This window comes from Halichoerus grypus, chromosome 4, assembly GCF_964656455.1.
Source record: "Halichoerus grypus chromosome 4, mHalGry1.hap1.1, whole genome shotgun sequence".
NCBI classification, from domain to species: domain Eukaryota; kingdom Metazoa; phylum Chordata; class Mammalia; order Carnivora; family Phocidae; genus Halichoerus; species Halichoerus grypus.
Window position 1 is genome coordinate 12,236,804 of NC_135715.1, and position 21,449 is coordinate 12,258,252.

At 40.5% G+C, this 21,449-nt stretch overlaps 1 protein-coding gene across 27 annotated transcripts in view; it reads left to right on the forward strand.

Annotated features, from left to right (window-relative positions):
• The window catches only part of DOCK9 (dedicator of cytokinesis 9), a 327,271-nt gene that overhangs the window by 224,615 nt on the left and 81,207 nt on the right, over nt 1-21,449 (forward strand). For 18 of the 27 annotated variants that reach the window (XR_013446892.1, XM_078070150.1, XM_078070165.1 and 15 more), the window contains exons 35-39: nt 937-1,051; nt 4,386-4,452; nt 5,976-6,023; nt 8,606-8,742; nt 16,720-16,835. Coding sequence is in view for 26 of the 27 variants with exons in the window: in XM_078070150.1 (XP_077926276.1) it covers nt 937-1,051; nt 4,386-4,452; nt 5,976-6,023; nt 8,606-8,742; nt 16,720-16,835 (483 nt within the window). In the remaining variant the exon portion in view is untranslated. Of the gene's footprint in view, nt 1-936; nt 1,052-4,385; nt 4,453-5,975; nt 6,024-8,605; nt 8,743-9,263; nt 9,308-16,719; nt 16,836-21,449 lie in introns of all 27 variants that reach the window. The other 9 variants (XM_078070157.1, XM_078070162.1, XM_078070153.1 and 6 more) reach the window with 2 other exon arrangements.

Consider the following 21,449-nt stretch of genomic DNA (forward strand, 5'->3'; position numbering starts at 1 on the left):
CTATATAAAAATACTCATGTATGATATTAATTAAACCTGTTTACTGTATATTTTTTTCAATTGCCCCCCAATACCTCGAATGAAAGATAATTTTTTTATTGATCTTTCTTCTTTGGTATTTGCCAAAAAAAATAAAAAAAATCCTGCTTTCAATTGGCAATATAACTTTGAAGATTTTAAAATCTCCTGTGTTTTTTTAATCAGGAGATGAGATTCTTTTTCTTTTTTTTTTTCTAATGTGAACCCCTTGAACATGTAAGCTTGCTGTCTAGTGGCAAAACTGCTCTCACCCTGTGCCCTGTGCTTTCTGAAGTTTGCAGTGTTGAGCTAAGCTGATGAGGGAATGATCTCATCAGTTTAGGGTCTTTGGCAAGCTCTGCTGAGGTGTCCCTGTTTGTTCCTATTGGGCACCTGCCTATTGTTTTCCCCCCAAGGGTGCCCCATGATGTCAGCTGAATGACAGGGACTCAGCCCTAGGCTTTTGTGGCTGGTACACAACAGGAGTGTAGATTTTATTTGCTCTTTCAGCCACTGGCATTCTCCTGAGGATATGGTTGGTTCTGTGGTGTCTTCTGACTCATCATTTCTGTGTTTGATCCTAGCACTCATCCTTTTTTGCATGAGATTGTACTTGACATTTTAGAACTAAGCTGGTAGCTACAGCTAAGGTTACCCAGTTTGAAAAGTCTGTGCCTGCTGGCTTGTCTCTCAGGATAGTATGCAAAGGAGGCAAGCCAGAGCTTCTGTGGACTAGCACCTGTGTGTGTATTTGGTGACGGTGTGCCTGTGGTTTGTCGACAAATGAGTTACACCTTCCAGTTTGTGTGATTTGACTCAATTCTAAGAACCTTTCTCTTCCAAGGGAGAAAAATGAACCTAATTTTGTTTTACTTGGAATGATGGCTTTAAAAAATCACCTGTATTTCCTTTTTTTAGCACCAACAAAGTGGCACTTTGGGAAATTCTGTGGTTCGTTGTGACAAACTTGACCAGTCGGAGATTAAGAGCCTGCTGATGTGTTTCCTCTACATCTTAAAAAGCATGTCTGATGGTAGGTAAAAGGGAAGTTGTCGGTTTTACTTTGTTTCAGTCTTCAGTTTCTTTTTTTAAAACTTGTAATTGCTTGAAAGGATAGAAGGACTTAAAAAGCTTTTCTTCCTCATTTGAAATACATGTTAGTTTACTAGATGTAGCAGAAATAAGAGTCTTAATTTGAAAAAGGGTTTTTACTAATTATTCTAGAAAGTGAGTTCTAAACTGTGCATGGGCCATTTAAAAAAAATTTTTTTTTTATTAAACTCAGACCTACCATCGTAATTAAAGGAGACAGAAGCAGATAAATGAGGTAGCCTTTTATTTTTTTTAAAAACAATTTCATTTGTCCAAACGAACTTACTGGCAACTTGCATAACTTTATTAGTCAGGCTCTTGAATTGGAAGATGTAGTGTTGGGGGATCTAAGCATCTCTTCCATTTAGAGCGTGTGTGACATTCCTGGCTTTAACTGGAAGTGAGATGTGATTTTTTTAGTTTTTCATGGAATTAGTGGTAACATAGTAGATTAACTTTCTCATGAAGGGTTTGACAATCACATTTTTTAATAGAATAAAGCATGTAAACATCCGTGAAACTCTGGTTTTGTGATATAAGCAGTCACATGAAATCGTGCCATGGTACAATGTCATGTTTCTTCCTTGATCAAAAATCTTGTCTTACTTTCACTGCAATGTAGCAGAAAGTGTCCTGTGAAGTGTACTGAGTGAAGGCAAAGTCTTTTGAAAACAAAATGCTGAAGGCCTCTCGTGCTGCCAATGTGGTGGCAGTCAGTGTGGGCCTTAAACATCCAGTGGAAGGCATTTCTGCCTGAAAATAGTGTTTCTTTTCTATCAAGCTTCCATTTCTCCAGCATTAATAGCCAGACCTTAGTACTCAGATGTTAGGAACTGCATACCTGTCTTTAAGATGCTTCAGGACTGGGTTATTTTATTATTCTGTCAATTTGTTACTTTAAAGGAGCTTTTAAAACCGCAACAAACAGACAATATTTTCCTTGAATAATGACCAAATAGCAAAGCACTGGGCACTTATTCAGGCATTTGGGTTATAAAGTTGAAATTCTTCCCTCAATGTCAAAAGTTCTGAACTTTATATCATGATGGTGAGTTTTAGCCAGCTTTGTAATTCTGTTTTTCCTTTGTTGAAAGTTTTCCTTAAAATATTTTAAGTTTCAAATAATAAATATAATTTATATAACTAGAACATAACTACTTTTCTAAGACCAATGTACCAGAAATTTTGCATCCAAGTGAAAGTTTTCCTTTAAAGATAGCCCTTTGGAAGGCCATGCACATAACTTGCATGCAATGACCTCTTCAGAACAGTTTTAGAGCTTTTTAAAAAAAAAAAAAAAATTACCTTCAACGTATCAGTTTCCTTCCTCTTATAATTTGAATTTGTGTGTGGGTCATGTTAAAGAAATCTTCACCTACCCCCAGAGTCATGAAGATGTTCTTCTTTATCTTTAAAAGTGGTATTATTCAAATTTTCACATTTAAATCTTAATATCTACCTGGACTTGATTCTTGTGTATGGTATGGGGTGGGGGAGAAATTGTCTTTGGAGTAGTTTACCAGACAGACAACCAGAGTCAACTGTGTAACTGTGTAGCTACTCTTTCCCTTTACCCACATTCAAGGAGCACCTCCTACCCATTGGGCCCCTACCTCCTTCATAGAGGTTAGTTGTCTTCCCCCTCTCCTTGGTCAGTAGCCTCAGCCTCAGCCTCAGTCAATAGTCAGGAGCAGGGAAAGGCAGCTTGGTGTCCCTTGGCTGACCAGCCAGCTCTGTCTGATATGTGCTGGGGTGACCACAGATATCTGCACGTTGACCCAGACAGGTCCTGCTCACCGCATGGGGATGGCCAGTCTCAAGTAACCAGAGTCTGTTCCTCTGGAGTCTAAACTCAGAATTCCTGAAAGATGGAAGCTCACCGACCCACCCATGTTACTGGTCTAATAAACTAAACGTGGCTTTTAAAATCAGGTGATTTAAGTCCCCATTCCACCATGATTCTTTAGGCTGGTGATGGGAGAACCACTTGACTTCTCTGAGCCTTTATTAGCTTATCTGTAAATTGGAACACTGCCCCTGATTGGTGGCAATTCATGTGCAATCATGAGACCACCTAGCACACAGTGCTCACAAATAACAGATTCTCCATGTGTATCTCATGGCTTCCCCTGCCTGTCACCATTCTTGATAAGTGTGGAGTGAAAAGTCCGTGGCCGTGCGCCTTCATGAGCCATCAGCGTCTCTGCACACACGCTCTCACTCACCTCAGGCCCCAAAATTCAGTGGCTTTTCTCCCTGAGAGAAATCTCTTCACCAGTTTCTCAACCTCAATATAAAATATAAGAATGCAAAAATGTTTAACTACCCAGTGATAACACTGTTTGTGCAATTCTAAAAAGTTAAGGGTCATACACAGAGAACGCTTCCTGTAAACGGATTTGTAGGATTTGGCTTTACTGGAAAATATGCCAGGTCATCTTGATGCAGAGCAGGTATGAGTGTGACTTCTTAATCAAGAGTATACTTCATCATCATGCTGGGAAACAGGAACTTGCACACGTTGCTTGTTTGGAAGCCTATTTGGCAACATCTGTCAAAATTTTAAATGCACATAAATTTGACATGGCTATTTCGTTTCTAAGAATATTTGTCCTATAGATATAGTTAGTCAGGTGTGCAAACATCCATGTAAAAGGATATTCTTTGAAGCATAATTTAATGTAGCAAAACATTGGGGGGGAAACAAGTAAATGTCTATCAGTAAGGGGCTGGCTAACTCAATTATACTGCATTCATGGAGAGGAATATCAGGCAACTTGGAAAAGATTGGAATAGATCGAAGCTATATTACTGAGTTAAAACTCAAAGGAAAAGCAGTGTGTGAGCATGTACGCTTCCATTTCTGCATGTATGTGTTAGGAAGAGAGTACTTAAAGTATATGCAAGAATTTTCAACAGATTCCTTCCTGGAGAGAGATCTGTTTTAGGCAAAGAGAGAGCCTAACTTGAGATTATTTGCCTACTTGTATTCTTTGAAATTTCTGACCCACTGAAGAGCACATTATATATAAGTTAAATATGTACTATATAGTGCTAGGTGATAAATGATGAAATTAAAGTTCAGGTGTTCAAATGCAGCTTCTTTAAACTGAATATGCACGTTGTGTATGTTACCGGTAAAGATTGGTCACTGTGGTTTGTTCTTTGATCAGCTATAAAAGGGTTTGAGGGTTTATACTCCAAAATCTTTTCCCTATCCCCTAATGTATATAATACACATCATGATTCTGACCAAATTAATGTTTACTTTCTAGATGCTTTGTTTACATATTGGAACAAGGCTTCAACATCTGAACTTATGGATTTTTTTACAATATCTGAGTGAGTAGTTTTGTTCTGCTTATTGCCTCTTGATTTTTCCTGGCTAATTAAGAGGTGTGAATAATGCTATGTAGTTGAACCAGGGATGTAGTATATTCACATCCACCCTTTTTAAGCTCTTTCTGCTGGACCTGACCCCAGCACCTGCTCTCAGGAGCACATGACTCAGTGGGCAGTGACCAACCCTCAATTATTAGATGTGTGGTTGTTATAGATGAGAGCTAACTGCTTATGTGTAAAAACCATTTGAATAAAATGACACAATTTATTAGCTGAATTGGGTGGATGCTACATTTCGAAGGAGAATCTAACTTAGCTCAAGCAGATGTAAAAACTGAGTCAAAAATAGCTATAATTTTTAAATGTAAGCGAAATCATAATTTTATCTTTATTACCTCATTTTATCTCTTCAATCTAAGTTTCTGATTTCCTTTAAGCTCTTTGCTTTAAAAAAAAACGATGAATCCACAATCCCTTATGCAAAATTGCTGGGGCCAGGGGCACCTGGGTGGCTCAGTCAGTTAAGCGCCCAACTCTTGATCTCAGCTCAGGTCTTGATCTCAGGGTTATGAGTTCAAGCCCTGCGTTGGGCTCCACCCTGGGCATGGAGCCTACTTAAAAAAAAAAAAAAAAATTGCTGGGGCCAGATGATTTTCCAAATCCAAAATTTTTGGATCTTTAAAAAATTTACATATAGAGCATATTCTATAACATCCCTGCAAGGTCTCAGACAGCACCCCACAATCAAACACTTTATTGTTTCTGCAGTACTATGATTGTTCACAATAATTAGGTAAATTATAACTGTAAATCGCTTTATATCTGTTAATTGGGGTCATGATTTTGATGCCAAATATATTTGCCTAAACTCAGGTGGAAACCTATGGTGTTCAGAGCTTTGTGCATTTTGGATTATGGTCTTGGTTCATAGTTGCATGATTATTCTCTCTGCTAAGTTAAATGAGGGAGAGAGATGAGATTCAGCACCAGAAGAACTTACTGGACATTATTATAACTACTTCTTACTAAATATATGATTTTTTAAAAAAAAAAAATCAGTACTGTGGATATATGAAAACAAACCCCAAAACCAGATATATGATGTCTGTAAGGGACCAGTCCATTTAGAAAAGTCAAGAGGGAGCTCCTTGCCCAGATTGAATGAGGACAAATAAGCATCTGGGGACAGTGCACCCACGCTGTGCTTCCCCCAGCGCCTGTGCTGAGGCAGACTGCGTGAGTCAACGTCTAAACCCTGAGTCGATGGACAATCCCGTTGGTCTCGGGCCTCTCTGTGGCTTTAACTGCCCACACAGTACCGACAGCACAGCATGGGGCCTCCCCTGTAGGGTGGTGATTTTCTCTGGGTGAGAGAGACCTTCCTGAGGATTTCTGACCACCACAAGTAAGAGGCTCATGGTAGGTGTAAGAGTTTATTGAATGTGTTGTTGCTGGTGGGTTTAAATAAAGCAGTGTATTGGAAACCATTTTATTTTCCTAATAACCTTTCATCCTGTCTGCAGAGTCTGCTTACACCAGTTCCAGTACATGGGGAAGCGATATATAGCCAGGTACTGTGGGGGTTTAGTTTGAATGTGTATCATTTCCTGTATTACTTGGATCTGAATGTGTGGAAATTGTCATCTGTGATGATTGGCAGTTGGAATTCTCATAAACAGCCGCTATGTCTTTGGACTGCTACCGTCAAATCTGGTGGCATCTTTCGCCTGCGTTCCCACACTCCTTCTGTCTCATTTTGCCTCATGCACATGTCTTGGAAGGATTTCCCTTTATGGCCTGCGTGCTTCCTTCCAAATGCTCCCCGTGTTCTGTTCCTTCCGTGTCCCCTTCCTCTTCTCCCAGCTCCCCCAGGTGTGTCTTCTCACTCTTTTCTCCTCCTTCAGTGGTTTCACTTCCCCTGTTTGACTTTCAGAGGTCACTTTTTACCATTCCTTCTCCCAGCTACAAAGACGTTAATTTCTCACATAACCATTTTTCCTTTTTTCTTCATAGAAGAACGTTTTCAGTCCATCTCAGATTTGTTCGGACTTCCGTAAAAACCTTCTCTGCAATGGAGCCTTTTCTCCTCTTAGTCCCAATAAGCTGTCCATACCCTGCTTTTGTCTGACCAGAACTCTTGGTTGAGTTTCATAAATCCTCACAGCCCTGCCCCCACACTATCCTCTGAGATCCATACCGAGTTCAAGGGGAGCTGGAACCTCATTGTGAGGGGCACCCAAGCCTCTCCTTCTTGGAGGCATTTCCTTACAGCACATCTTGTCCTTACCACGTCCTCACTCCTGCTCTGCAGCTGCTCGGTGCATCTGTATTTGTTTTTGTCCATGTTGTGTATCCTGTGATAATGTATTTAGGGGGTTGGTCTAAGTATCCTATTTTTCCATTGTTATTGTTTATTTATAGATAAACATTTATATTTTAGGAAAAGCTTCAAAATTTACTAGTGATTGAGTTTTTTCTCTTATCTATAATTCTGTTTTACAGCAATGAAACAGGAAAGATTTTTAAGATTATTTTGAGTGTGGAGATTTTACTTTTTATGTTAATATGTTCTTTTCTTGGGATATTTGAGACATTTCCACAGTTATGTTTCATGTTCAATAAAAGTTTGTGGGGTTTTTTTAAAGAGCAAATTTAGAGAGTATATTTTACGCTTTCATCCTATTCGTATTTATTTTTAACCGAAATGTGGTGGCACTTAAAGTTCTCTCATTTTAACTGTCATTTTTTATTGCAACAGTAAATTATACATTTGCACTTTTGAGTACCAAATGCAAGTATATACAAGGTGACCTTATACAGTAACACCTCACACCCTGACTTCATTCCCTCTGACTCTGCCCCGTGAAGATGGGCACACAGTATATTTGTAACCGGAAGGCACTGTGCCTGGCAGGCTTCACAGCCTTCTTGCAGTAACTGTCACCCACAGCACAAGATGGCATTTGGAGAGCGTTGTGCAAAATAGGGTGACATGCCGCAGAGTTGAACATGGTGCGTGTGGGAAGCTGAAGATTTCTGCCCAACAAAATATTTTAGAATTGGGTTTTGTGTAACTGAGAACTTATTTTTTATTTAATGGCTATAAATTTAATTTTTTTAAAAAAACTTCTGACTTTACAAGCACCCTGTATATATTTGCATGTAAAAGTGTGCTTCCTTGGGCTGTCCTAAAAATAGATGGGCATAGGAAGGTGGGAGTGGAAGGTGGTGTTGCTTGTTATGTGCATTGTGGAAAGATGTGCCCTGCTTTATAGAAAATTCCTGTGGTTTCTGCTCCATGTGACAAAGATCCTGAGCAGGAGTCTGAACGCTGTTGATGTCTGCCCTCCGTGGCAGTCCGGTCTGATGAATACTGCGTCTTCTCGTTGTGTCCCTCTGAAATCACCCAGCAGCATGTTGCCCGATGATACTCCATGCATGCCCTGTTCTACTCCACACAATAACACAGTGAGGGAGACGGTTGGCTACGGGCCGGGGGACAGGTGTCATTCCAGCACGGGTCTCATTTTTCATCTGCTCTGGTGATGGTACACAGTAGGAAGTTAGCTGTTTGATTGCTAACCCAGATCACTTTTCTATTTTCTTTACTTGACTGCTGACAAGTTTAACAAAGTGTGTGGCTCTTCTCCTTCCTGCCTGGGTAAGAATAAAGGTGTTAAAACCGCCTCATATAATCCCTCTCATTGCATGTTTGTTCTGTTTCTTCCAATGCATTGTTTTCATTAAAAAAAAAAAAAATTTTTTTTTTTTTTTTTGCTCTTTAATAACATATATAACCGGAAAAGATTCATGGTGTTTGGCAGTTGTCAGAACGCTAACCTTTAGCACCATGTCGGACTGATGCTCCAATTTTTAACAAGCAGCATCTCTATAGTACATTCTAAAACTCAAAAGTTCCCTGCTTTGGCTTGGTTTTTGCTTCTTCGTCATCAGGTGCTTTGCTGTGAACCTGTTAGGAGCTGCCACCTGTGTGTGCGTCTCCGGCTCACCCGGCCCCAGGCAGGCCGCGCTGCTCCTGGTCGGAGTGTGGCCGGTCCCCTTGTGCTGTGTCCTGGCCTCACTAACCCTCCTCGTCTCGCTGCAGTGTAACAAGTCTAACTTTTGCTTCTACCCCATTTCACTCATGTTGCAGGAACCAGGAGGGGTTGGGACCCATAGTTCATGATCGAAAATCTCAGACATTGCCTGTTTCCCGTAACAGAACAGGAATGATGCATGCCAGATTGCAGCAGCTGGGCAGCCTGGATAACTCTCTCACTTTTAACCACAGTAAGTCCCATGACATACCATCGTAACAGCCAGCCATCTCATGTGACATCTCAGAGGGGAGAGCCCCAGGCCGCACCACACCACATCACCAACTTGACTTTTCTTCCAGCTCAGAGCAAGTGGGATGAAGAGCTCATGGCGAAATTCCCTTCTTTGGAGGAGAGTGACACAATGTGGAACATGGTCAGCTACGGCACCAGACCTAAAGTGCTGGACCCTTTGTCCCAACCCCCTCCATTCAGTATTTTTAACGTAAAATTTGGTGGGTTTGACAGCCAAACATTCTCTGATATCTTTAATTTAATATTTGGATTTTCCCTGTGCAAGTCCTGAGGACATCTGGGGCAGGTTCCTTTCGTTCTTCTGAGCCCATGCATGTAGTTGATCAAGTGTCCACATTCTGACATTCCAGCTTTGAATGTATGTTAATCTTTAAACTGCTGTGAAAACATTAAGCCCATGAATCAATTTGTGAGGGTGTGGAAAAGCCAATAACAAAGTGACTTTTTCTGTGTTTTCAGTGTGAGAAAGATATCAAGTGTGCTTGGAATTTCTGTAGACAATGGTAAGATTTAATCAGGTTGAAGTCTGCTTATGAGGCCGCTTCACTTGCAAACCGAGACCTTTTGTTCATCTTGCCTTCCTAACTTTGGGGCTTTCTAACTTCACAATAGAGGTTCTACCAAAAAGTGGGAGCATATTTTTTAATTTACCATTTTCATATCCCCAGAGGAGACATGGCATCATATACTATTTCTAGAAACTTAAGTGTTTTGTCTCTTTAAAGGTTTCTCAAAGCAGAAAACCTAAAAGTTACCAACCATGCGGTATTTTAAAAAACTGATGCCATCATTTATAATAAATACCATTTCTGTTAGTGATGTGTTCTCTGAATTGTTTCATCTTTTCTCCAAGCATAACATAGCTAGTTACTGTCTTATGTAGACAATTATTTGTTCTCACTCCAAGTAATGCCTTTAATGTATAGTTATTAATATCTTCTCATCATTTCTAATCATAAGAATTCCACTCACTGTGATCTTCCTATCTCTTTCTTTATATAGGCTAAGAGTAAAGACAATATTCCCAGTGCTTTAAATTGATAATAGTTCAGAGTAAGAAGGCCAAGGCATCGAAATACAGCAGCTATCCACTCTTTCATCCCAGCAAAGTTCGATGGAATGGGTATAGACTCTCTTGGTAAAATTCTAAGCTTAATTTAGATCAGTATTATATTTGCCTGCCACACACCGAATCGGTGGCGTTCAAGAGCTAGTGCTGAGTCCTACACTCCGCTGCAGGATGTATGTTCATGATGCATCTCAGGCTACAATACTTGATTTTTCCATATCTTGTCAGTTAGGGCTTTTTCTAGCTCTGCAGACAAGGGGTTGAAACAAACAAAACAAGTTTTGTTGTTTTTAGTTGTCATTTCCTATTTAGCAAACAAATTAAATTCTCACTGTTCTGCAGGACTTGCCACACTGCCTTTGATAGTTTATAACAGAGGCACTACCTCACTGTCAGCTGGAATAAATACTTAAACTCTAAAGCACTTAAAAAAAAAAAAACAATCTGCAGACCAAGTCCCCGACTCCAAAGATAATCATTTAGGAAACACAGAAAACAAACAAAAGTAAAACGAATGATCAACACATGAATGTATAACCTTAATCCACTGAGATAGACTGCAGCTCCTCCCACTGCAAACAGATTCTGCGATGGTGGCTTGAATTGGACGAGAGAGACAGCTGGCTGTGTTTTGCAGCCAAGCACCATATTGCTAACATGGCTGATTCCCATTCTCTCTTCCTGCTACCCACAGAGAGCCCGTCCTTCCTGCCTCTCTCCTCTTTCATCCTGTGGTTTTTGCTTCAGTCAGTTTTCAGTGACACCATCCTCAATCAGTGTCTCTCCTTCTGCCTTCCCTATAAACAGTGTGTAGCTGATTCTTTTAGCCTTCTCCTGTGTTCCTACAATTCCTGCTCATCCCAAATTGGTTCTGGTGTCTCACAGTCCTTGCATCTTCTCCTAGAACTCAGTCTCCACTTACATCTCTAAATCTGATGATGTATCTAAGTGACTTTAGCCTTTCCCTCTGTTGGCTTTTTGAGCTCCAAATTGTCAGTTCTCCCAGAAGCCGCAGAAAAAGCAGTATATACTGTATGTATACATGTGTATGTGTGTGAGCATGTATACGTATATATACATACATGATTTCTTTACACCTGTGCCTAGGTATTTTATGGGAAATTTGTAGCCATATATGTCTTTTTTTAAAAGTCCTCTTTAACAATGAATACAGTACCTTCTGTTGGGCCAACCAATATGATGTAAATCCAGTATGTGAGAGATTTGCAGGGTGCCAGAGTCTAAAATTTATTTTGGAATTTATTTTGAATTTATTTTAGAAAAGAATAAAAATAGGAAGAATGCCCCCTCCCCATATACACCACCTGCATTTTTTGTTTTGTCTTTTTCTCTGAGGAGAGGCTTTGTCAGGCCTCAGTTTGACCAGCTGGGGGCAGCAGAGGACCGCCAGAAATTTAATCCAGTGGAGGCCAAGTTTTGTGCCCCCATTAGCAGATCCATGTAGGTCGTGGGAAAGACACCATATGCACCTTACATGTAACCATGGCAGGGTCTTATCTTTACTCTTGGATTTTGATAGGAAATAATGAAAATGATAAATCCCACTGTGGCCAAATAGTCTTCACTATTTCAAAAACACTCAGAAGATAGAGATTCATTATATTTGGGTCATTACCTAGATACACAAAAAGTAAATGTTTACAACATTAAGACATTGACCTTTTTATTGTAAAGCTCATCCTGTTGTGTATCAACAGAAGCTATTTGTGTCAAATGGCAAATTGAAAGTGATTGCTGCATGTAGAATATTTTACATAAACCATGCTGTGGGAAGGAAGCTAAGTCAGACATGTTTGCAAGTAAGTGATACATGTGCAAAACATACAAAATAACAGTTTGCATTTACTTCGCTGTTACGTATTGCTCTAGGAATATATTCATTTGCATGATAATTGATATTTCCCACTGGTATGATAGGGCGAAAAGCCAGACAAGAGGTAGAAACACTTGAAGAAAACCTGCATTTTGTATAATTCGGTGTAAGAGAGAGTTCAAGGTCATCGGATTAAGTTGCAGAGAATTCGATTTCAGGTCATTATGGAAAAGCATTTTCTAACTGAACTGCCCATTAGCTAGTGTGGGCACTTGGAGCTGGAGGTGTGAAAACAGAGACTGGATGAGGACCCACTGGGGATATTGTCCAGGTCTCTTAAACGTCACACGGGGAGGTGAGGAGTTAGATGAGATGGCTTATAAGACCACATCTAACTCTGAAATTCTTTGACATCTATGAAGTGCAAGCAAGACAGTGAGTATCAGTGATAATTAAATTCCCTTACTGTATATAATATTGAATCAACAGGAAAAATGCAGAGAACACATATATCCTTTGAGGTAATATTAATATTTTTTCAGAAGGTTTTTTCTTTTTTAAGATTTTATTTATTTGAGATAGAGTGAGAGACAGCAAGAGAGAGCACAAGCAGGGGGAGCTGCAGAGGAAGAGGGAGAAGCAGGCTCTCCACTGAGCAGGGAGCCCGACATGGGGCTCAATCCCAGGACCCTGGGATCATGACCTGAACTGAAGGCAGACGCTTAACCGACTGAGCCACTCAGGTGCCCCTTTTTTCAGAAGGTCTTAAGCATGACAATATATCTTTTAAAAAAAGGTAAAAAATCGACTTGGATGCTTTAAAAGTATATACTCAAGACAGTAAATGAAATGTTTGTTCATGAAGCCACTTTTTTTTTTATTCTGAGGCAGGTTTCCTTGATTTAGAAATATATTTTTGCACATTTTCTAGCATTTCTAATATCAGGATATATCTTAGAGTTATAACAGACCTATCTCACATGTTTATCTTGCACATTACATCCATTATGGCAGCCAGTCATTGGTACTTCTTGCAATTGATGGGGTTTCAGGACTGAGAAAGTCTGGCACAATGCCTTTTTAAAGTCAGGCATGTTTATATTTTTAATATCCTTAGAAAGGACTTTAAATTACAATGTATGCTTAAACCAAGTGTTTTCACAGTTTGGAATGTATATCCCATACCAGGTACTATTTTCAGACACAGCTGAACATTAGGTTGAGGTATTCTTCAGAGAAGAGAAAGCAGATGGCGTCACCATTTCCTCAGGTATAAACTCTGGGATTATAGACTCATTCCACAAATCATTTTGAGCATATTTGGTTTTTTGTGTGAATCAGAGGACAGACAGCAAATCACATAATTTTTGCCTTGGGATATTATTCCTTATTCTGTCTACTCTTCGCTCATTTGTGATGAAAATATTCTTAGCAATAAAAGTGGGACAGAGAAGAACAAATAGATAATGTAGAGGCTGATCTTTCTGATACTTTGCAAAAATATGTGCAGTTAGTAAAAGCTACAGACCATGAGTTAATATTATGGAGTTAATACTATAGTCCTAGGGGGCTAGGTCTTCCACGTTTAGGGACTTCTTTTAGCAAGAAGATTCCTTGTCATTCAGTAGTATTTACTTTTTTCTCATAAAATGTATTATTTTTCTGGATTCATATTATGTGGGCCAGAAGAAAAAAATTAACAATAAAAACAAGAATTCTGGTTTCATAAAGGGTAAAGGCACCTGTTGAAAAGAAAGTGTCTCCTGTAAGAATATGTATCTCGCTTTGAGCCCAAATGTCCTCTGACATTTGGAAAAGGCGAGTGTTTGTGTCCCTCCCCCCACATCACTTCTGATGGTGTGGCACTGGGGAGGGGAGACGGTTTACCGATGTGGTCAGCGTTACTCCGTCAAGCTGTTCTAGTAACAGGAGTTTATTAAACAGAGTAAGTTAATTAAGTCTTAACATAGCAGATGACATTAGAGGGGGGGAAAATCTCATCCTTGGCCTCTGTGTGTTTAAAAGATTTGGGGATTTTTTTTTTTTTTTTTTGATTTGGGGATTTTAGAATAAATCATTGATCAGAGTGATAAGAGAATGAAAATTGTGTTAATGTGAGCAGTGAGTCCTAAGGACACTAAAGCATTCCATGACGTGTGTGCCGAAGATGGCACATCAAGGAAGTCCTCCTCCTCTCTCTGATCAGCCTGGCTGAAGATAGTCAGTGCCCTGTGCCTCAAGGCACCACTATTCAGTAGGGGAGATCAGTAGGTTAACACAGCATTCCTTACTTGCCCCGGTGAGAATCCGCTTAATCAGCTTCACAACGTTGCTGACCGATATTTTAAGAAATTGCATTTTTTTCTTAAGACCCCTTTTTGGATGTACCAAGTCCGTTTCATTTTCCTGGGTTGGCGTGTAACATGGTGACCAATGACTAAAGGCTTTCCTCATGCACAACTTAGTTCTAGGCGTTGAGACAAGCAGTTTGCATGGGAGTATCCCTCCTCGGTGAACTGTCCATGCAGTCTCTACCACTTAGACAACCTCTCCACGCTGCCCTTTATTTTTAGGGACTTTTTAATAACACTGGCTCAGGAATATTGCTGATTTTTTGAGATAGGAGTTTAAGGAAAAACAAAATTATAACCAGTTGTGGCTTAAAAGGATCATTTCTTTTATTCTTAGATGATTCAGACACAGGCAGACATTTCTATATCAATCTGACTGTTACCCTTAAGGAGATTAGATATACAATGTCAAGATTCACGGGTGATGTAAGAGCTGAGAGAAATTTTGTCATTGTCATGTTTCCATACGCGTATACATAATTACATAAAAACTTCATTTAGCGTGGCCATTGATACTGTGTTTTAAAAACAACATATCACCAAATTCCAGTCCTGAATGGGTCCAGACCTTCAGCTGAAAGTAAATACTGTGGAAATTCTTCAGTGTGTAGGCATTTGCATCTATAATGATCACGCCTGCATACACTTAGCCAAGAGGTTACCTAGAAAAAGAAAACTTCAGTTCTTTGCCAAGAAAAATATTAAAATGATCACCAAAACAAGTTCCTTATATGATTTCACCCAGACTATAAAACTTCAGCAGCCCTCAAAGGGTCTTTTTGACCAATAATTTTGGTTGGTCTAATAAAAGGTGTTGTATCCCCCCCTCCCCCAGTTTGTGATCACTTTAGCCATAATTAACAGTCTGTTTTCCTCTTTCACCATCTCTGAATCTTACCAAACAAACCATGTCGAATGAGGTGATGCCCTAGCTTACAAAGGCAGTGCATTGAAATTAGTACCAAAGTACATCCATCTTTCTTTCTCCGGGAGACTTCTTACCAAAAAAGCAAACATAAAGAGAACTACATGGCACCAGGGTGTTAGGGAGCCCCTCTAAAGGCACATCAACTCTGTTGCAGTGTGAAAATCATGCAGTCCACAACCACAAAGCTTCAGAACCACCCTTCTAAAAGCAGAGCAACACTGGATGAAAACACATGATAGTATTTTTAGCCTATTTTGAGACCAACCCGGCAGCTTGGAAATCTCTTTTGTAGTCTTTTAAAAATCACTCTAACTCTGACGTTTATCAAAGTAAGAATAACATCATGCTAGTTACTTTATTTTATCTTAATAATAGGTACTGTGATACAGTGACCTGGATAAGGAATTTGGAGTGTAGTTTCTGGGTTTTGTTTCCCATTACTGGCCTCAAGAAAATTCTCTAGGTTTTCTCTACTTCACTTCCCTGATCTATATAGAAAATGTTCTCCTCTCTGGAGCATAAAGAAAATTACCTACATAGTAAGTGTTGATTTGTTTTTGCTCCTTGGAATAGGACATTATATGATGTTTTATTATATTGCCATCTTTCTTTGTCCTCTGGATCAGTACTGTAACATCTCTGCATCCCTATATGTATTTCTGCTAATGCATATTATTTCATAATTTAATATCTCAAATTGTATGTCAAGCTACATTTATGTCAGGACTAAGTTGATTTTTACAGCCGCATGTAGAAGATACCAGTTTGTATTTAAATTATGATTCTTCAAGTCCTTTCCTTTTCTTAAACGTTTCTTTCAGACATGTACTGGCTTTCATGCTTTTTGATAAAGCAAGTAGAATACTATTAGCAGTGCAGTCAACTCTTGATTATCACTCGTCATTCTGGCTGATCGTACAGATCTTTATGTTATCGATTCAACACTTAGACACGGCCATCCACCATGTGCCAGGCACTATTCTAAGAACTTCACAGATCTTAACCAATTGAATGCTCACTGCAACCCTTTGAGGTGGATACTATTATCATCCCTATTCTACAGATCAGGGAACTAAGGCCTAAAGAGGTCAAATAACTTGCCCAAGGTCACACAGCTAGCAAGTGGCTGAGCTGGATTCAGGGGCCAGCAGCCTGACCCCCGGCTCATTTTCTTCTTCTTCTTTTTTTTTTTTTTTAAAGATTTTATTTATTTACTTGACAGAGAGAGAGAGGGAGCACAAGCAGGGGGAGTGGAGAGGGAGAAGCAGGCTTCCCGTGGAGCAGGGAGCCCGATGCGGGGCTCGATCCTAGGACCCTGGGACCATGACCTGAGCCGAAGGCAGACGCTTAACGACTGAACCACCCAGGCGCCCCCTCCCCCCAACAAACTGTTTAGCTTTTCTGTGCCTCAGTTTCCTTCTCTGCTCGGAGGGTTTAATAATGTACATACTTCACAGGGCTGCTGTGGGATTAAATGAGCTAATACATGTCAAGTTCATAGAGTTATGGCTGGCACATAGCACACAGGACATGTTTGCTGCTCTTCTTTCCCTTCCAGAACTGAAAAAGTTCTAATTGAACGGACACATTATTAATTACCTACCCCCACCCCACCACTGAAAAAGGGAAATAAGCCTTCTGTAAATAATCAAAAGTTGACTGCGACCATACTGTGCGGCCAGCCTCTTTGTCTGCAGTCACCGGGCAGTAACCTTGTGTTGTAATCCACGCAGGCTACGGCCACTCGGACGCCGACGTTCTTCACCAGTCGCTGCTGGAAGCCAACATCGCTACTGAGGTGTGCCTCACGGCTCTAGACACACTCTCTCTGTTTACACTGGCATTTAAGGTTTGTATTGAACAGCTGGGCGCGGTCAGAGCTTTACCTTTTAAATTCATTCTGCTCGTTTAGTGGAACCAGCAAGAACTTCCTGTGTTGTATTTTTTATTTCAGCAACTGTTTTTGCCCCTGTAAAGAAACCACTCATCCTTAAGATACCTTAATGAAAGCGTTCCATGGTTAATGACTTGAATTCCTTGAAATAAAGTTTAGCTGGTCAGGGTGTGCTGCACACTTGCACATGATGGAAGCAGTCCCTGGAGGTGGTTAACTCTTGGCCAGAAGAAAGCATCCACCTGGGGAACACGGTTTTCTGTGCCCTCGAGGATGATAAGTATAGGAACCTAATCAGACATTTCTGCCCCTACTATCTATGAGAATATCCAAATGTAGCAGCAGTTAAAATTAGCTATTTATATATAGAAGAGCAATAAGTAGAAACACATTCACCTCTTACAATTTAAAAAAAAATATGTCAGTAGATTAAGTGATAGAAGCATTTCAAGGATAGAAAATAAAAGGTGGTTTCGGTCTTATTTTTAGGTTTCAGCAAGTAATATTCAAGTAGATGGAAATGGTCTCGCAAGCCATTCGTTTGATTTTAGGAACCTGACACTTCGCAGTCTTGCTAATTGATTGCTTCCATTTCCAGCGCAGAAGAAGGAAGTTGAATTAGTGTTGATAATGCTATGAATATTGAAACAGTGTATTTCCAAGGATATTTGAAAAAGATAACCGAAGTCATTTTCTGCTTTACCTTATCTCTGCTTCTCATAAGGCACATTTCTTTATTAGGGTAAAAATAGTTACCCTGACATCATGTCACTTTATTAGGCGATACCTTTATTCTTCTCAGCAGCCACGCCACTCACGTCCCCCCAAAATGTCATTACTAGGAACCCAGTGGAGAGACGAAATACAGACCCTCATCGAATGAGTGTGGGGGCAGCCATGTCCTGTTCCACGGAGCCTCCACTCTCGTGGCTCTCGGAGTGTGGTCCCCCAGCCGGTAGCAGCTGCAGACCCGGGAGCTTGTTAGAAGTGCACAGACCCAGGGGGAGGATTGAGCTTGAGTGCTGAGGTGATCTCTTTCAAAGTCTACATGCCTGTGTGCAGAAACATTTAAAGCTCAGCGCCCCCATGAAAAAGTGGGAAGATGGGCAGATGCTACAGCGGGAAGGGACGTCATGCCCCACTGCAGGCTTACCTGGCCTAGATTACAGGTCCCTGAGGCCCACTGGCAAAGCAGCCACTGGGATCTTGCCCTGCAAATAATTTACTCAGCTGAGGCATCATCTGGAGCATTTCAGAAAAATTAAATTATTGCATTGAGTTAGCTGACGTAATTCGAGAAAAATCATCTTCCACAGATAAAGCCCTATCGTGACTGAGTCTCTGAATTGACCACGTCTAGTAAGTTGCCAAAGGTAGCCAAGAAAACACATTCTTAATGAGAGAAAATGTTTGAAAAGATTTAAGCCCTGCTACTGAGTGCCTTTTGTGCCTCAAGCATTAATCTTCACAACAGCCTGGCCTCGTGGATCTTTAATCCCCATTTTACAGATGAGGAGAGGCTGAGACAGGTCAGAAAATTTGCCCAGGATCACTGCACACCTGGCCTGCCAAAGCCCTCGTTCTCCACCCACTAAGCCAGGCGTTGGGTGGGAGGTGGTGGCAGGGTGGGGACAGAGAAAAGATAAGCTGAGGGACATCAAGGTAGTTGAATGATCCCATACGGAAAAAAAGAGGAGAATATTACCAAGCACTTACCAGATGCTGGTCCTGTGTTGGATGCTTTCACATATGTTCTCTCATTTAATACATAAAAGGGTGTGTTTTGTAAACCAAGGTCGTTACATGCAGAAAAATACGATTCTTCTCTGGTAATTTTACAATGTCTGTGATTAACACGATCCCAAGTCAACCCTGGCCTTTAAATAGTTGGTAATCTTTTTTAATGTGTTTACAGATTTAACCTGAGAACGTATTTTTAGCAATTCTACCTTGTGCCTTTTCTTGATTTGAGCTGCCTGGTGAGAATCAGTCCATTACGGTCAGAGGCACTTGGATATTGGGTACTTCTAGGGAGTTTGTGGTGTGGTTTACACAACCATAAGCCTGGTCTGCAAAGACACATGAGATTAGGTCACCTTAGTGATTGGTAAGCATTTGCAACTGAAACAGCTCTGCTCTGAGGTGGATTCTTAAAGCGCTGTCTAAATAAAACTCAGTGCCATATGCCCAGGAAAGGTGTATCTGTCTTAAATAGCACGGTTCTAGACATCTCATTTTGGTACCGAGGGTTTAAAGTCGTTTACATCCTATTCCTGGATCTTTAAAAATTACTGATGTTGTGTCTTCATTCTCTGAAAGGCTCATTTCCCCTAGGAGGACGTGTTATAACAGTCAAACCTGCATCCACATCAGACAGTTCCTGAGATTTATTTATAACCTATGCTCCACCTTGTTGCTAGAGAGAAGTCATGCCTTTCATATTGTCTTAGTGTCTCATTTACTTTCCTGAATGAAATTTTCCTATCCTCACTATAAGTCTACAGGGATAAAAAGTAGAAGTGAGATACACTCTGGTGTTACCTGTGTTGATTTCTGAGTGGAGAAGTGAAGGGTGGTTTTGTTTTTGCTTCCCCCCTCCTGCTGTGGACCTTTCTAAATGTTCAAAATTTTTTTATATTTAGTGTATATAACTTTCTAATTAGTGAAAAAGAGACAGCAGAGAGAGGGAGGAAAGAAAATTGATTGGAAGATTACAGAAGGCAGCTGGTACACGGGGGTGTGTCCAGGGTAAGAGGTCCTTTACCCCTTGAAATGAGGAGTTACTTATATCTTAGTGTGAGTGATTTTAACTGCATTCTTGGTTTTGGGATCAGAACCCAAGAAGACTAAATCCTGAAAACGGGAAGCACAACCTTGACCAGAGAGAGTGAGGAAGGAAAATTTAACTCCTGGGGTAAGAACTTGGAGACAGGCCAGTTCAACAGCAAGACCAGGGCTCCTGGTGATTTTTGTATGCACCATCTCTTCTGGATGTCTCCAGCAGATAGTGCTGAGAGAAGGAAAGCTCACATCCAGATCTGCACAAACCTTAATCCAGCCATAATTAGGGAGAACGGTGGCCCCTGGGAAAAGTAATGTTCACAGACAACAAACCATGTAAGCAGTTCCCAAAACACTGGAAACAACCTTTTTTTTTCCAGTTGGTGAACAGCTGCTCATGGTTGAGAATTATATCATATTCAGTTAATTAAGTCCCATTTTCTGCTCATTAAATTGTTTCTCTTTCACATGATGAAATTCAGTGCTGTGCCTCAGTATTCATGTTATAAAGATCCCTGTGAATTCCAGGTGTCCTACCAGCTGTGCATTCATCTGTGAATCACTGGACCTAAGAAAACAAAACTTATTCCTTGAGTAAAATTTTTCTCCAAAGTAAGAGGCGGTAAATCTTAACACTAATACTCTAGCCATACTTTGCTGTTTAACAGAATTACTTGGCCATAAGCTATCTCCAGTCATTTGGCACAATTGTAAGATTAGTTTGAGATACTGGCCTCCTGACCTTTTTTTATTAAAATCATCTTTGCCTACTTGTGCAGAATGCAGACGTGTGCCCTCTCCCAAACACACACATCTTTGTGCGTAGTTGAAGGTGTAGCTCTGTAGTGTCCCACACGTTTAGACACAGTGGCTGCATCCTGGCTTCTAGCTCGGCAACCAGGTTTACAAGGCATTCAGTTAGTATGAATTTACTGCTGGTGTGAGAAAATCTGGCCGAACGGTGAGAAGTATGAACTGTTGGCCCTCTTGTTTTGCTTTGTTGAGTAAAACCCATGACCTGTTAAAATCCTGCTAGCCAACACTTACTGAGCCAGACCCAAGTATGCATCACATGCTTTCTGTACTTGACTCGCGTAATCGCAGTGGCTGTGCAAGGTCAGTTCTAGGGTCGCCATTTTACAGACGAGAATAGTAAGACTCAGTTTACCTGTGCAGATGATAAATGCTGCCTGATCAAAGCCTGTATGTTTCCCACCTTACCAAGCTTGTCTGGTTATTCATTGCTTAACAGAGTGCCTGAGAAGCCTGGAAAAAACAAACTTAATTTTATCTTTTTATTTTTTTTAAAGATTTCATTTATTTATCTGAGAGAGAGCGAGAGCAGGAGCAGGGGAAGAAGCAGAGGGAGAAGCAGACTCCCTGCTGAGCAAGGAGCCTGATGTGGAACTCGATCCCAGGACCCTGGGATTATGACCTGAGCTGAAGGCAGACGCTTAACCAACTGAGCCACCCAGGCCCCCCACAAATGTGCTTTTAGAGGACCTTACTTCATATACCTCACTTCGATATTTTTTCCAGCCCGTTAATCAGCTGACACCTGTAAGGGCACTTCTTTGTTGGAATTAAGATATCACAAAGATTACCTCTGAATTGGTTGCTGGTATACAGTAAAAATAAAGAGAAGCCAAATCAGTACTGAGGAACACTTGTCTTTCAAGCCATGTTACGGTTTGCTAGGAAGTTTTATGATTAGTCCCTCCCTTAATAGGAAAAAGCAAGGGGCACCTGGGTGGCTCAGTCGGTTAAGCATCCACCTCTTGATTTTGA